At 41.9% G+C, this 16,142-nt stretch overlaps 1 protein-coding gene across 18 annotated transcripts in view; it reads left to right on the top strand.

Annotated features, from left to right (window-relative positions):
• The window catches only part of ppfia1 (PTPRF interacting protein alpha 1), a 44,342-nt gene extending 28,572 nt beyond the window's left edge, over window positions 1-15,770 (top strand). For 3 of the 18 annotated variants that reach the window (XM_018763624.2, XM_018763618.2, XM_018763633.2), the window contains 19 exons: window positions 101-106; window positions 692-915; window positions 1,251-1,482; window positions 3,021-3,050; window positions 3,847-3,971; window positions 4,059-4,231; window positions 4,559-4,652; window positions 5,260-5,271; window positions 7,701-7,782; window positions 7,975-8,175; window positions 8,967-9,029; window positions 9,760-9,786; window positions 10,962-11,137; window positions 12,343-12,440; window positions 12,604-12,779; window positions 13,609-13,677; window positions 14,218-14,383; window positions 14,821-14,892; window positions 15,194-15,770. In XM_018763624.2, coding sequence (XP_018619140.1) covers window positions 101-106; window positions 692-915; window positions 1,251-1,482; window positions 3,021-3,050; window positions 3,847-3,971; window positions 4,059-4,231; window positions 4,559-4,652; window positions 5,260-5,271; window positions 7,701-7,782; window positions 7,975-8,175; window positions 8,967-9,029; window positions 9,760-9,786; window positions 10,962-11,137; window positions 12,343-12,440; window positions 12,604-12,779; window positions 13,609-13,677; window positions 14,218-14,383; window positions 14,821-14,879 — 2,013 coding nt within the window. In that variant the 3' untranslated portion in view covers window positions 14,880-14,892; window positions 15,194-15,770. The remainder of the gene's footprint in view (window positions 1-100; window positions 107-691; window positions 916-1,250; window positions 1,483-3,020; window positions 3,051-3,846; window positions 3,972-4,058; window positions 4,232-4,558; window positions 4,653-5,259; window positions 5,272-7,700; window positions 7,783-7,974; window positions 8,176-8,966; window positions 9,030-9,759; window positions 9,787-10,961; window positions 11,138-12,342; window positions 12,441-12,603; window positions 12,780-13,608; window positions 13,678-14,217; window positions 14,384-14,820; window positions 14,893-15,193) is intronic. The other 15 variants (XM_018763626.2, XM_018763619.2, XM_018763635.2 and 12 more) reach the window with 13 other exon arrangements.
• Window positions 15,771-16,142: the final 372 nt, after the last annotated feature.

Raw genomic sequence — 16,142 nt, 5'->3', positions numbered from 1 at the left:
ATGTCATTAAATTAGTGAAACAAGTTCATTATTAGGCTAGTTCACCTTTTTTCCCTGTTTTCCCCCTGCCCTCCTTCATTGCTTTCATTTGGAACGTCAGAGGCATGTAAGTTGGGTGAATGTGATTATGCAGTTTCTTCTTGCTTGCCTGTGTGTGGAGGTGGAGTTGGTGTACATCCAATGTCACACTATCAGAGAGCTTCCACTGGCTCTGTGCGAGAATGCGTTCGATGGATACATATTGAAGGAGTCCTTTGAGACAGTTCACTTTATGTGGCGGTGCTGGTTTATCAGTTGACCAAGGCATGGGTTTAACACGTGTTGATCTGAGTGGGACTCAAGGCACAGCGCTGCACTCGCTTTGCACTGAATTATTTATCTGCCTTGCGGACACACCGCAGGGCAGCTTGAATTGCGTACACTGACATCCTGCATGTTGCCTGTGTGTGGTGGCTGCATGGGGGCCAAGTTCCCTGTTTCAGTTGTCCTCTTGCTGGTTAAATATCATTCCAGGGATGGCTAACATTTGTAGACACTTCTGTAACATGGTCATAGTGTTGTGTTAATTGATATCCTGACTATCAACGGTGACTTACTTTACAGGTACAAGACTGTAGTGCTTTAGGCCTCTGGTTGAAATAAATCACTCCTTTCTCTCCTTGACACACCATCTCTGTATCTCCACCCCCAGGTACAGACTCTTAATGAGCAAGAGTGGGAACGAGTGCAGCAGGCCAATGTGCTGGCCAATGTGGCGCATGCCTTTGAGAGCGACATGGACATGTCTGACGTGGAGGATGACCGAGAAACCATCTTCAGTTCTGCGGACCTGCTGTCACCTGCTGGCCAGGCAGATGCCCAGACTCTGGCTTTGATGCTGCAGGAGCAGCTGGATGCCATCAACAATGAGATCAGGCAGGGCCTTGTGCATCTTTGTGTTTCTTGCAACAACATGATAAAATGTTTCTACAGATGGGGAAAGATATAATTGGGGTGCTGCAAAACTGTAGTAGCAGTTTATTGTATTCTTGATGGTACAATTTTTAAAAAAAAAAAAAAAAAATGAATTTGTGTGGATTAAATAATTGGACTATGTGAAATGTAACTTCTGTCTGCTTTGAAGTATTTGGCGATTAAAGTCAAATGAAACCTGTAGGGTTTTAAAGTAATAGCTGGTTGAACATTGTCTATGCCATCAGCTGAATACAGTGTCCTCATCCCAGTGTTTGAGGCCTTTTTCTTTTTCACAGGATGATCCAGGAGGAGAAGGAAAGCACCACACAGCGGGCAGAGGAGATTGAGAGTCGTGTGGGCAGTGGCGATAGCCTGGGCAGCCACTTCCGCTCCCTCAGCTCCCTCCCACCCTCTTTTGCAGGCTCCTCCCTGGTTGGGTCCTCACCCCCAGGCTCTGGCCATTCTACCCCACGCCGCATGCCCCGCAGCCCCAACCGGGAGGTGGACCGCATGGGTGTCATGACACTGGTGAGCACTTAGTCTCTAGTTGCTAGTACCATTAGCTTTCACCTCCATAATGTTCATATACTGTTTGTTTTTTTTTTTTTTTGTGTCATTTAAATACTGGTATGCAGTCTTAACTAGTGATGTGGTTTCATGAATTTTGAGACAGGGGCCATAGTAAAAGATTTCTAACACAGACTGTACAATAAATGTAACCAAGGCAGCTTGTGGCTTTTTTTTTTTTTTTTTTTTTTTACACATCTGAAAGTTATATACCTGCTTTTTTACAGAAATGCTTCATGTTTACTTTTTAAACATGGTAGCGCTCTCCTCCTTGAATTGTGACTAGAAATTTTGATTCCAACAATTTTAACAGTACTTATTCCATACTTGCCTTGTGTTATTTCTGAGTTGGTGAGTTGGGAAATGTTTTGATTTAAAAGAGCCCAATGTTTTGCATGTTTGAACTGTTCACTCATGTTGTGGAATTTCATCATTGTCTCAAAGCCCCATGTTCATCAGTCATTAAATGTTTTACGTAAGATTTTTACAAGTATTAGCGTTTTGTGGTTTAGCCTGAAATTCCATATGGTTTGTCCCTATTGTTGGCCATTTTGCTTCACACCAAATTTCTTCTGCCCATATGATTTAATACCTTTCTGTGTTCCCCAGCATTCCTTCTATGATCCATATGTTATCGAGAGCTCGCTGTCCCATCACACTGTAGCTTATCTGCCATACCTGCCTGCTAGCTCCACCCTGTCATGTAGTTATTCGCCGTGCTATGTTCAGGTACAGCCCACGCGTCCCAGGGCAGGCTCAGCTCTGAGGTCGCAATCATACCAGCACCAAGTTGCATAACTTTTTGAAGGAGTTTCCTGTTTATCATCTTGTCATCTTAGGCCTGTCCTTGGTTTTGTAGTTTTCTCCACCCTTGCTCTTTATAAACCTGTCTTGGTTTCATCGATTGGGCTTTTCGTTGTTTTGTATTTTTGCGTTCTATTTAAATCCGCAAGACCTCTCTTGCCACCTTTTTCTGTATTTTGTCAACTTTTTCTTACTTGTTTGCTTCTTTTGTATGTTGAAAAAGGAAGTAGGCAATTAAACTTCCAGATAAGGTTCTTTGGGCCAAAAAAATGGCCCACACCAAAAATATTTACACTGGAAATACCAGAGCTGTGTGACCTGAAAAAGTATTGTGGCTGGGCTCTGCCCTCTCCCTGTTTCATGGTGCCATGCAGAGTCCCATTAAGCTCAGTGCTGGAAGTGGATGAGAAGAGGCTGTCTTGGTGCAAGTGCGACCCCAGAGCTGAGGTCACTGCCAGCAGGATCAAGGATTCCTGCTTACCCTGTGTGCTGTGTTCTTCCAGCTTCAGCTCCGCCTCTGCCTGTTGTACCTTTATGAGATGTATGGCTACCTTGGCAGCCATGATGACGTGTGCTGATTGTTTCCTCACTTTCTGTCCCGCTCATTTGGTGCGCTCAGCGTGGGTCTCGCTTGGTCTCTGTGCTACTAACTATTTTCTTGTGCTCCTGCCCTCTGCTTTCCACGCTTCCCACAGCCTAGCGATTTACGGAAGCACCGTAGGAAGGTAATTACATGAAACACTTGCTCTCTGGCTCACAAATACATCTGCTTTTACCACAGAGTATAGCTGGATCGTCATTTGTCTAGGCTGTTAATTTTCCCCCCTTTAAAAATGTACATGCCATGATAAACTTTAATACTACAGTCATACATTCTTTACCTAAGGATTTTTCATGATATCTAGAATCATATTCTATTTATTCACAATTTATGTGTAGTGAAGTTGACGAAAAATATAAATTACATTCATATCTGAAATATTAGTTAGCAAATAAAGGGTGGTGGGTCCCGTTTCCCCACCACATTGCAGCATCTTTCAAACTACCTTTTTTGGTTCTGTAGCATTTTCATGTGGGTATGAAGGTGTGCTGTGACAAGCAATTCTGCATGTGCTTGACAATTTAAAATGTGAAATATGTGAATTTTTCTATAGCGTTTTAGAAAAAATGACAAATGTAAGATCTGAATATCTGTCCATATTAACTGTGTTCTTTGGCAAAGATTTTTGATGTGTTCTGTTTAATTACCCACTATGTTCTTTGCTATTTTTGTTTTCCTACTAAACTTTCCTTCAGTGGAAAATCCTCAGATGTTAAAAGGTTGTAGAATGCGGGTTTTTTTGCTATTGGATCATAAAGGCTTCATAAGAAAAAAGGGTTTTTTAGTGCAGTCGACGGAAAAAGGCTATGTGATCGTCTCCCTTTCTCTGTGTTAAATGGACATTTCTGGAGTGTCATCTGGTGCTGATTTACTGTACTGATGTTGCATTAATGTTCCACCTCATGCACCCTTGTGTTCAGTCTTCGCAGGATGACAAAGCTACAATAAAATGTGAGACCTCGCCTCCCTCAACGCCACGATCCATTCGTCTCCACAAGGGAGCCGTTCATGCAGCCAGTCATGAAGATCTCAGGGATATCAGGAGGTAATGGTGACTTCCTCTGCGCAGCAGTGTCTCTGTCCTGTTTTCTGGGAGCAGGGACCGGATGCTAACCCTTGCCTTCCCGTACAGTGCCACTGGCTTCCAGGATGGCCAGGGCAGCAACCCCAGCAGTAGTAACAGCAGCCAGGACTCTCTCAATAAGGCCACCAAGAAGAAGGGCATCAAGTCCTCCATTGGGCGACTTTTTGGCAAGAAGGAGAAGGGTCGACCTGGCCCCCCTGGCAAAGATGGCCCCAGCCAAGGTTTGTTCCAGATGCTTTGCATCACTCATCCCCACAAGGGTTTGAACTGCCCAGTATTTTGTTTGGCGTCCAAAACATTCCAGAACAATGCTGACTGCCCTGATCAGACTAGACTGAGCCCTGTAATAAACCACATTTGTCACTCCAGATGGGCAATCAGCCCAGAATTGGAAACCATAATGCTTATGTTTTACTTTAGTGAGGCCTCTGTCTGCTTTGAGTCCACAACATTTCAGAACACTGCTACAAATATCTGCCGTGGGGCATTTTGTTGTACTTGCAGCAGACGTGTCTGCAAACTCATTGGCACTGTTTGTCTTCACACAGCGGGCACTCCAGAGTCCGAGAACTCTCCACAGGATGCCTTGTGCCTCAGCAAGCTGGGCAGCCAGGGTGAGAAGAACAGGAAGCTGCAGAAGAAGTAGGTGGCCCACGTCTGGCCTTTCCAATAGCTGACTGTTAGGACAGTCTCTTGGCCCAGCTTCCTCTGCTTTCACACCAGATGCTGCTTTCCCATGCTGCACTGCAGCTCACTGTTGTAGCCAGTCGGCATCTCATTGACTCATGTTTAAACACTCAGTTCATTTAATCATGTTTTCTTTAGCAATGACTGTGCCACTCATTTGTGTGCATTTTTAAAAATGTGCCTTTGTAATGTTTTATGTTTAACTAGCAGACTTAAAATTTAACCAATTTATTATACTACATCTTGATCTTTAATGAAGCAGTTTATCCTAAGTATATTTAATGAAGCTTACTCTTTGTTCTGAGTAACATTCTCGAAAGTAGAGCAGACCCATGTCTGTCTTGTTTTTAACACCATCTGCCATTGGTTTAATGTATAATTTCTATTATTAATTACATGAAACTGTAGTAATTAAAATAATCCCTGCCAGTAATTGCCTAACATATGCCTAATCTTTAGTGATATCATTTTTGTTTGCTTGTGCCATTTTTTTAGTTTTTCTTTTTGTTTTGCTGATTTTTCTTCCCTTTTTATTTCACCCCTTCCTTTACATTTCACGTAGTCCAAAAACAGGGTAAGTTCATGCATTTTGCATTTGCTTCAGCCTCCATTGATGCTATGGATGCCATTGCGTCTCTGTTCTGTCTGCTCCAGGGTATGCGTGACAATTGCATGCTTTAGCTGTTCCTCACAGGGACATCTTTCAGTGTGCCTGCATCTTTTCCTTTTGCCCAGCGTAAATGAACTAACAGGGATTTCTGCGCCCCAAAAGTTTGCAAAGCATTGGTTTATGCAATGCTTTTTGGACAATGATAAATTGTAGCTTAGGATGTACGTATGAAGTGGTGGTATGTGTTGAGCAGCTGGTTCTGTTTCTACTAACGCTCATTGTTGAGTCTTCCTGTGCAGCTGTCCAATACCTGGCCTGGGGACCCACTGTACCTGCAGAACAGTCCTCAGCAGTGTACTAATCTATATCATTTTTAATGCGCAAATCCTAGCAACTCCTCTGAACTGTTACAATTTGTCATGTGTGTAAAATACACGGTAGTATAAGGGCAACCACTCATTCAGTACTCGTGCAATTATTCGAGGGTTTGTCTAATACTGATCCCAGCAGCTGTAGTGGGTCTTCTTAATCCAGGTTCAGGATTGCGGCTCTAATGCTTTTCTCTTGCAAGACTTTAGTTTCCTGCTGAATGTGGTGGTCACTTGGAGATATTGCAACTTGTTTCATTTGGTTTCCTTCATCTGGCCTTTAAGTGATTGCATCGGGGTCAGAACCCTTCTTTTGCTACCCCTCAACATGTTAGTGGTTTTCCTGTGCTGTACGACATGAGCTCAGTGCAGTGAGTGGGTCGTGGGCCATGTTCGCTTGTGAGAGCAAAAAGACGAAAAAGTTCTGTAAATATGTGATGCTTTTGTGTAAGTCCGAGTGATGTGCGTCTATATTCTTTTTTTTTTCTTTGGAGAGTATGTGCGTTGGTACACAATATCGCGTACCTCATTAACCCTAATCCTGTGTGTTTACAGTTGAACAGCACTGCCTTGCTCAGTGCTTCACAAGCTTATCAGGAACAATATAGCAGCCTCTATCATTGTGACACTACACTGTAGAACCAATGTAACATGTACAGCGGGATCCCAACTTTCATGCCGCATTATAAGCGAGTCCGCATTGTAACGAGTTCAGAGTTTTGACGGAGGTTAAAGTGCAAATTAGTCACATCTGCAAAGCATTGCTCAACGAATCGAAGCGGTATTGTCTTGTAGCAAGATAGCAAAGCTAAATGTAAAGATCAGGGAAAACAAAAGGGTTTTTGCAACATTGTTGACCATTTTTGTAAATTACTCTCCCAACATCTGCCTGATTTAAAGCCGTACTGCTCTGGAGCAAGAGAGCAAAGTTAACACCAAAAGATTGTGGAAATAAGTGACAAAAACAACATAGCTCTGCCGAGCATCATTCAAAAGGTTTTCACAAAATGTCAACTTTATTTTTCACTGTAAGTCTGTGTTGTATTAATCGCTATATTGCACAACTTTACCTTTTGACTTTCAGGAATGTTTGTCAACCACCCAGCTTCGAAATATGTGGAAAGGAATTCATTGGAAAACATAATTGGGGTCCAAACTCTTGACAGTGTTATACTGAGCTGCGTCATATTGGGTCTACAGTGTAGTTGTTGTCAAATTCCTTTTTCTTACCTTTTCTGACATAGAACTGCTTTTTGGTCTGGCTCTCTAAGGCTTTGGATAGTGATCTTGAGGTGATCATGCATATGCACATAAGAGCAGTTAATGTGTGCAAAGAATTTTATATACAAATATTTACAATTTCTGAGCTGTAAAGTTGTTAAACATCCCCAAATACTTCTTAGGTGATGTATTTTTCGGAAATTACAAATATATCAAGTGCTTTATTGTGTCGTTCCATCATACATTAAGTGAAATTTCGCTTTTGTACTTTTACCATACAGTGACCTCAAATGATTGGCATCATTTAAAAAAAAATCAGGAAAACCTCAGGATTTTATTCAGATATACTTCTTTCAAAACAAATATTCATGCATGAGCAATGCAGTGTGTGCCAGTGTAAAAGTGTGGTCATTATGGTACAGATTCGTGGCGCTTGACACCGCACAATGGCAACATTGCCCCAGAAAAGAGAGGGGGTTAAACATGAGAATGATGTACAAAGTCCACTGTGAAGAGTTTTTACCTGTGTGCTCAGACCTCACATCCTTCCCGACGCGGTCTTGTTTTAACGTTAGCTGTCCAGAATAACTGGTACAACTACAATAAATAAATAGGTGAAAAGCTACAAACAGGCTGCTCAAAACCAGCCAGGCCTTGATGTTTCTCATGTAGGGTTTCTTTTCTGAGAAAAATTCTCTGGGTGGTTGTTTTTGCGTGTGCGTGTGCGTGCGCAGGCTTGCATGCATGTGTCTTCCCCTATGCACATGGCCAGGGAAACCATGTAACCGTGTTGTGTTGTGGCAGGCACGAGCTGCTGGAGGAGGCACGACGACAAGGCCTTCCCTTTGCTCAGTGGGATGGTCCAACTGTGGTGGTCTGGCTGGAGGTTAGTTCTGTACCTTAATTACAAACCTATTCATACTCATAGATCAAATATCTTAGGACTGGATATTGTGTATGTGACAAAATTCTTGATTGTTCTTGTTTCATTACTAGTTTGCCTGTAGCTATTTGGCTCTTTGAGCTGCTCCTCTTGCCATTGGCGGTGGTAACGGGTGGCTTTTCTTGTGCCTCATAGCTGTGGGTGGGGATGCCAGCCTGGTACGTGGCAGCCTGCCGAGCAAACGTGAAGAGCGGTGCCATCATGTCAGCCCTGTCAGACACTGAGATCCAGCGAGAGATTGGCATCAGCAACCCACTGCACCGACTCAAACTGCGCTTAGCCATCCAGGAGATTATGTCCCTAACAAGCCCCTCAGCCCCGCCTACTTCCAGGACGGTATGTTCCAGTCGCTACCAGTGCACATCCGAGCTAATGTTAAATCATCTTGCAGAGTAAAACACACACACACTTATATTTGAACATATGTCAGATTTTGTCTCAGATGATGACAGTAGTTTTTGGAGCAATCTGCACATAAGGAGTTGGCCACTTTCAGCCACGTTCTAGTACTGGACGCGACCTACGTGGGGATGTATGTTCATTGGTGACCTGTGTGTAGCTGGATTGCAACCAGTCTAGCTGTTGCCATTTCTCATCAAGCTGTGGCCTGCAGTCAGTGGAACACAAGAAGGACCTCTTTCACCTTAGTTTTAGATAGCATTTAAGCATGGGGTTCTTTTACATTATTGTAAGTATAGCGTTTGCGGTTCGTTGTGCTCAGGAATGTGTTTAGTACTTGGCAGCACTGCATCTTCTCTTTGATTCGAAATCAAAAAGTGAAATCTCTTTTAAATTTTAAAATAGCCCCCACATTTTCTCTGCTTTTCATTTTTCACTGATTGGTGCATGTTTTTGACATTAACACTCATAATCAAACATACATCTTACTGCATGATGAGCTGCTGCTCACAGTTATGGAGTTACTTGGATTTGAATGTTAGCCCTCATTCTTTCCAGGCTGGAATCCTGTGCTAACACATTTCACTACAGGATGGTTTGCTAGTGCCTGCTGCTCAATAATGCTTTTGTGCTTCAGTAATCTGCCACCTTTCCAATTTTTTTTTCTTCCCTTCCCACACATGATTTTGGGCTTGTCACTCACTCTGGGGGTCATCTGGGGTGATTAGTCGACGGGCAATGTGTGGGTCACACATGAAGAGATGGAGAGCCTCGCAGCCACGCCTCAAACGGTTAGTCACCCAGTGCGATTGCTGTTGGAGTAGCTCTGCCTCTAGTGTAGTCTAAGGTCTGTTCGTGTGTGTCCTTGTGCGCATGGCTCTGCTTTTTTAACCTGTGTAACTCTGAAATCTGATTATCTGACTTTAGCACAGTGCTTAATGACATTCAGGAGGATATATAGTCACCTTTGCACTGAGTCTGCATTCTGTCTCACTGGGAGAACTGTAAGTAAATCTATAAAAGGCACTTTACCATCCTGGGTTTAAGCCACTAGCAGAATGGGATTGCTTCCTGGAACCACCTGCATTGCATTTGCAAGGGTTAAATGTTATCAGAGAGAGGCCTTTGAGATTTCCTGAAACTTTTTACTGCTTGTGCTTGCTTTTGTTATGAGGTAATGTTCACAGGACATTTGTTTGAGTTCAACTTCCTTCACCGATACTTAGCAGAAACCTTCAGGTGAAGTCCGTCCTTCAGCTCTTCTACTGCCCGCGGCCCTCGGTGTAGTGTAGCCGGAGGTGACTGGCAGGCTTTCGCACCCAGATCTCTCCCACAGGGATTAGAATATGTGCCTCAGATCGTCTATGACGCGATAGTTTCTTATTGTTTGTGTTGAACTGCTCTCTTGTGTTCAAATGCATTGTTTAAGCGAACACGGTGCAGCTGAAACATCAGCTCCAGGACTCACAGACTAACAGTCTCCCTTTTTCCTTGTGCACCGCTAACACATGCTAACCTCAGGAGGATGAGGAGGGCAGCTGGGCCCAGGTTTGCCACTTTCATTCTTTCTCTACCTTGCACTTTCTCTTGTGAGGAATCGTGTCTTTTTCAAACCCTTTTTTGTTTAATCGGGCTTTTCCACCAGTACACTTGGTAACAGCAGCTCCCAGAATCAGAATGGCTCTCTCAGGAACAGATGCAAAGTCTTCGTGCTCCTTTTGGATTTGTGAAAATTCCAGTTGTTTCCACATTTCAGATAGTCCTGTCTTTGGAGGAGTATAGCACACCCAGTAATGGAGATGTTTCACATCCTGAGCTTGTCTCCAAGACTGCCCTGCCAGCTAAATCTGATGGGTTTGGCCCCTTGTTGACTGGGGCTACATTCCTGACTGTATTACTGGACATGGCCAGGAGCTCGAGCTCCACTTAGGCCCCTGTAGATACCATGGCAGCAGATGCTACAGTACTGACCTGTTCCACTCCGCTGTGTCTCATGTGGAGAATAGGGATAAGACTCTGCATGAATAATGTCAACTCGCTTTTCCCATTGCCAAAAACCACAAGACTTTTGCAATCCCAGCAAATATGTAAATGTCCTCACATTCTTTGAACGCTTTAACGCTTTAGGTGAATTTAGATTTCTATTCCTTATCTTTCTTCGGATTGTATTCTAGGACCTGGCCCCCATTTTAAATCCATGCACACTTTGCTGACTCAGCCTTAAACAAACTGCATTGTGCCATTTTGTTGTTTTTCACAGCTGTCATTAAAGTCCTCTTTTGTGTGCTTTCTCACATGCCATGTCCTGACTGCTGGCGTCTATACGAGTGCAGTTTCCCTGGAATGTTCTCTATACAAATTAAATAGTGGGGGATGGGAAAGACATTCGTTTTGTTTTTCCACTCATTTTTTTTCTAATGGGGCATTGCTAATAAACAGGCATGTTCATTACAATCTTTTTAAGTTTACATTTTACATCACTTCATTTAGCAGATGCTTTTCTCCAGATATTTTTAAATTCACTTTATGAATCAGCTTGCTTGTCATTCTTCCATGTAGTAGATATCGGTACAATACTAAGGCACCATAACATACTTGATGAATATGAAGTGTTTTTAGTTTTGATACTAGCTTCTAAATTAAAGTTCAGAAGTCACTAATGATGCATGCCAGTGTGACAGCCATTGAATTTGAGCCCTGGTGATGGTGGACTGTGTGTGCAGACACTGGCGTATGGCGATATGAACCACGAGTGGATCGGAAACGAGTGGCTCCCCAGCTTGGGCCTGCCCCAGTACCGCAGCTACTTCATGGAGTGCCTTGTGGATGCACGCATGCTGGACCACCTGACCAAGAAGGACCTCCGAGGACAACTCAAAATGGTGGACAGCTTCCACAGGTGCTGGCATCTTTTGCCTTTTTTGTTGTAACCAGTCCCTTTTCTTTTTCTTCAAGATGGTCTGCATCTCTCCTTTTATGCACAGTTGAGGATAAGGTTTATGAACCTATTGCAGTTATCTGGATTTCTGCATGAATGGCTCTTTAAATGTGATCTTATTTTGATCAAAGTCATAATAGACAATCCTGTTTATTAATCATGCAGCATTTTATATTTCCATATTTATTTGGGGGGGGGGGGGGGAATGGTTCAAACAATCAAGGCTATTGATGAGGATAGGTATGTGAAGCTCTAGAACCTCTTGTTGTTTAGGCATTCCAATCAATGTGTCAGGTACTCCACTGAGTTCAGGTGTGTGTTTGACCTACCCTACTGCATTCAAAAAAAAAAAAAAAAAAAAGCAATGCTGGTTACTTGCTCTTCACAACATAATGTTGTCGAAATGCAACATGGGCAGACCAGAAGAGGTTTCAGAGGACATAAGAAGAAAAGGTTACAAAAAGATTTTTTTAAATACTTGGGCATTTATCAGTCTGCTGTCCGACAGATTACAAGTGGAAGAAGTTTGGTACAATTGCTGCTCACCCTAGGAGTGGGTGTCCCCCAAAGATCAGTTGAAAGGCGCACTGTACAACATGGCAATGATCCAAAAAACAGGAGTAAATTAGCAGTGACTGAAAAAGAAGAAATCCTATATTTTAGAATGACTGTGGTGTGATCTGAAGCAGGCTGTCCAAGCAAGACATGTTAAAGTACAAATGAATTGATAGTTTTGCATCGAGGAATGGGCCAAAATACCACCCAGCTGCTGTGTAGGTGTGATCAGCTGCTACAGAAAATTCTTGAATATGATTATTGTAAATAAAGGAGATTACAAAATATAAGGGTTCTCACAAATTTTCCATCAGTGACTAATTATTGAACAAATGGTTTAAAGAAAAATATAGCAGTATAACGTATTTTTAAATGTTTACAACATTTTGTTTATTATGACTTAAACGGATCACATCAGAGAAATCCAGATAACGCCAAAGACGTCACAAACTATTTCAGTGAACTGCATGTATTCATTTATGATTCTTTGAAATGTTTGCAAAAGAAATTTTGTTTGGCAGGCACACCTGTCATTTAGCTCCCTTTGGATGTTAGTTTTAAGAGACTGAATAGTTACCGTTGTTTACAGAGCAGATTGCATCTTTTTACAGAAATAGTTTCCAGTGTGGCGTGATGTGTTTGCGGCGGCTTAATTATGACAGAAAAGAGCTGGAAAGGAGGAGGGAAGAATCATTGACAGAGGTCAAAGGTAATCAAAGAATCTCAATGATAGATGGCCCATTGCATATCATCTTTTCATTCTCATTTTGTAACCAGGAAATGGAGTATTTATGCCAAAGGTTGTATCAAATACATTCTACAGGCATGCTGAGGCCCCAACACTAAGGTGAATGTTCACGGTGTCATTTCAGATGTGCTGGTATGGAGTAACGAACGGGTCATTAACTGGGTCCAGTCCATTGGACTTAAAGAGTATGCAAACAACCTGCTGGAGAACGGTGTGCATGGTGCCCTCGTTGCCTTAGACGAAACTTTTGATCACAATGCGCTGGCTCTCCTGTTGCAGATCCCCACTCAAAACACTCAGGTACGGACACCGTGAAGACTCATAAACCGGACGTCCTATAAAGCTACTGTAATGCTCTATTAAGTGGATGGTAGCTGAGAAATCATTCACCAATCATTTCTATGCAGCTAGCCATGAAATTAGTTGAAGATAATGTACTATAAGCAATGTGGGTGGTTCACAGGAACATTGTACTGTTTGAAAACTTTTCTAACTGTGGAACCCCAAGTGAGGGTAAAACAAAATACTGATGCCCTGTGTTTATACATGATTTTGTGATAAGCCTGCATCTGTATGTTATATAACATTTCAAGTATATGCTTATTTTGTAGGGTTGCCAAAAATCCAAATGGGTTTAAGTTGGATATCAGGAATGCTGTGTCATTGTCTGTCTGTCAGTCAACTTCCACAGTTGCTTTAGGACTATAGGAAAGAGTGTGCAAGTGCTGTGCACCTGTGGTCTAATTCTTGGTCATAACTGAATAACTTCGCTTGTCATAAGGCTGTAGTTTTGTCAGGATCTGTGGGGTTTTAACATTATTGATGTAAACTTAAGCGTTCCTTATCAGAATCAGAACAAGCTTTATTGACAAGTATGTTCACACATACAAGGAATTTGTGTTGTTGACAGAAACTTCCACAGCACAGACAGAATGACAGTGAGAAGACACAGATGAGAAGATAGGATAAAAAAAATATATAAAAATATAAAGTACGCAATATACAAAAAATAGTCACTAGACATAATATGTATGTACAGGTATGTTCTATACAAATGCAAGTGGATATGAATTTTTCAAGATGCAATGAAAATATTTGTTTTTACCCTGTTTACATCTCTCCATCCTAGGCAAGAGCTGTTCTGGAGAGAGAATACAACAACCTCTTGGCTCTGGGTACAGAGCGAAGACTGGATGAGGTGAGAGTTCGAAATGTAGCTAACTTCATGATTTTTCCTTTGTTGTATTTGCAATTAATTGTACTGTTAACTGACTGGTTTTTGTTACAGCTGGCTGTGTCCAGCTTTCTTTCACCCTGCCATGTCAGCAATGCAAAAAATAATGGGTGGCACGGTTGCACAGCAAGTAGCGCTACTGTCTCACAGCGCCTGGTGGTGCGAGAGAATGCGGGTTCCGTCCCCGCTCAGTCTGTGTGGAGTTTGCATGTTCTTCCCGCGTCTGCGTGGGTTTCCTCCCACAGTCCAAGGACATGCTGTTCAGGGTCACCCAGTGTGCGAGTGACAGAGAGACTGTGTTCCACTTATGTATGGATGAGTGACCCAGTGCAAGTAGTGTATCTAGCAGTGTAAGTCACCGCGGTGAATAAGGTGTGTGGGCTCATAATGCTACAATAGTGTTCATTGGAAGTTGCTTTGGAGAGAAGTGTCTGCTAAATAAATAAATGTAAGTAACAGGTTTCACTTCATCAGGCTTTAAGGGTTCTTTCACTCCACCTTCAGGATGATGACAAAAACTTCCGGAGAGCACCTTCTTGGAGGAAGAAATTTCGTCCCAAAGATGTGAGGGGGATGTCAGCAGGGTCTGCTGAAACTCTCCCAGCCAACTTCAGGGTTACAAGTACCATGTCTTCACCATCTATGCAGCCAAAGAAGATGCAAATGGACGGTAAGCAGCACAAAGCTCCATTTTCCAGTATGGACAATGCATGGGTTATGGGTTGTCATGCAGGTGATAATTCCAAGTACAGTGATAGCTGCATTTAGCATTTTGTGATCTGTAATCATTACTGTTTGTCTGGAAGAATGATGTATAAGAGTGGAGCTCTGGTTTTGCCATTGTGATTTGTCTGTCTGTCTTGCTGGATAGCAGAGAAAGAAAGTGGAGAAACTGGAAATGTTCATTGTTTGTTGGCATTGTTGAGGAACAAACTTGCATCTATTTTTTTTTTTTTTTTTTTTTTTTTTTTGGTCCTTTCTGGAAAGTAAACAGGTTATCTCGAAGCTTTTAGGGCCTAATGACATATAGGCTGATTGTTACACTAACCTGTGGGATTTGACTAACTGCACGTTCTGCATGTTGTTCATATGGATGCTGCCAAACAGGAAATGTATCTGGGACACAAAGGTTGGACTCTGCTACAGTTAGGACTTACTCCTGTTAACACCTCCCTCTTGGTAAGTTCAGTAAAAAGTCTCCAGCCAAAGATGATTTTGGTTGTCGCTTGGAAATGTTTTTTGAATGGTGTAACATTGTTGACTTGTTTTAGTTTAACTTAACCGTTTGTTAGGTGTCTCAGTACTAAGATGCAACAGTTTAGGATCAGTGAGTTTCTTCGGGCTGTTGGGTGCGATTTGGGTATGGTTTTGAGTTGATGCTAATGACTGAATGAAGTGTTATGTTTGAAATACTGTATTCAATGTAATGCTGTCATTTCTGATATACTTACCCGGATATTTTCTTCCATTCTCTTTTCAGTTTATCCACATTATTTGTATAGGTAATTATGCAGCACAATTCCAGTTGAAGTCAACATCAACAGAATCAGGAAGGAATCATCATTGAGGACTTAAAATATTTTATTACAGAGTATAATTAGCTGTTTTAAATCTCTTGAACTACCCTAGAGGAAATAGTTTAAGTGTTTGTTATATTTATGTAAACTGATGGGACATTTTGTGTATTTAGATCTAATATGTATTTTTGTTTGCCTGACTATTCATTCTGAATTTTGTTGCTTTCCTTTCAATTCTCCTGTGCCCTTATCAGATCTAAATTCTTCAGATGTAACTGAATGTATCACAAGTCTGAAGTTTGTATATTTATCTGCAGATGTTATCTAATCTTTTTTTTATATTTCTAATTCTGTATTTTACACCAAGTTCATTTTGTTTAATCAATGGAATTTAATGCTAAAGTGACTAACTGGTGTGATCATTTTGTTCCCCCTTTGTTTTAATCAAATTATGTTTAAATGTTATGTGTAATCAGAGAACTGCTGAAGCTCATCCCTAAACTTGATTTAGCTTTCTCTTTTGGAAGTTGAATTAAAAATTGCTGCCATTCTCTTTGGATTCAAAGCAGAACCATTGTCCTGTTAAGATAGGTGATTACTCAGCTTTGTTACTTGTTTAAACGGCAATACCAAAACAAACCCTTTTGAAAAAGCCATAAAAAGTGAAGGTGAGGGCTCAGGGTCTTCTGAGAACGAGCTTCGTGACCACAGATGCTAGAAGTGCCCGTTCCTCCCCCTTCACTGGGAACACGTGGAAACAAGCTGACGTGACAACTTTTTTTGTTGAAGGACCAATTCCACTGTGGCCTCGTTTCATATGGCAAGTCCGGGGAAGGGCAGCAGCCTTTCTTCATAACTTTTTTGACTGCATTGTATGAAGACTTTTAAATACGCCTTATTTTATGTCATTGT

The sequence above is a fragment of the Scleropages formosus genome, chromosome 11 (assembly GCF_900964775.1).
Source record: "Scleropages formosus chromosome 11, fSclFor1.1, whole genome shotgun sequence".
NCBI classification, from domain to species: Eukaryota; Metazoa; Chordata; class Actinopteri; order Osteoglossiformes; family Osteoglossidae; genus Scleropages; species Scleropages formosus.
This window is presented reverse-complemented; position numbering and strand designations above follow the sequence as displayed.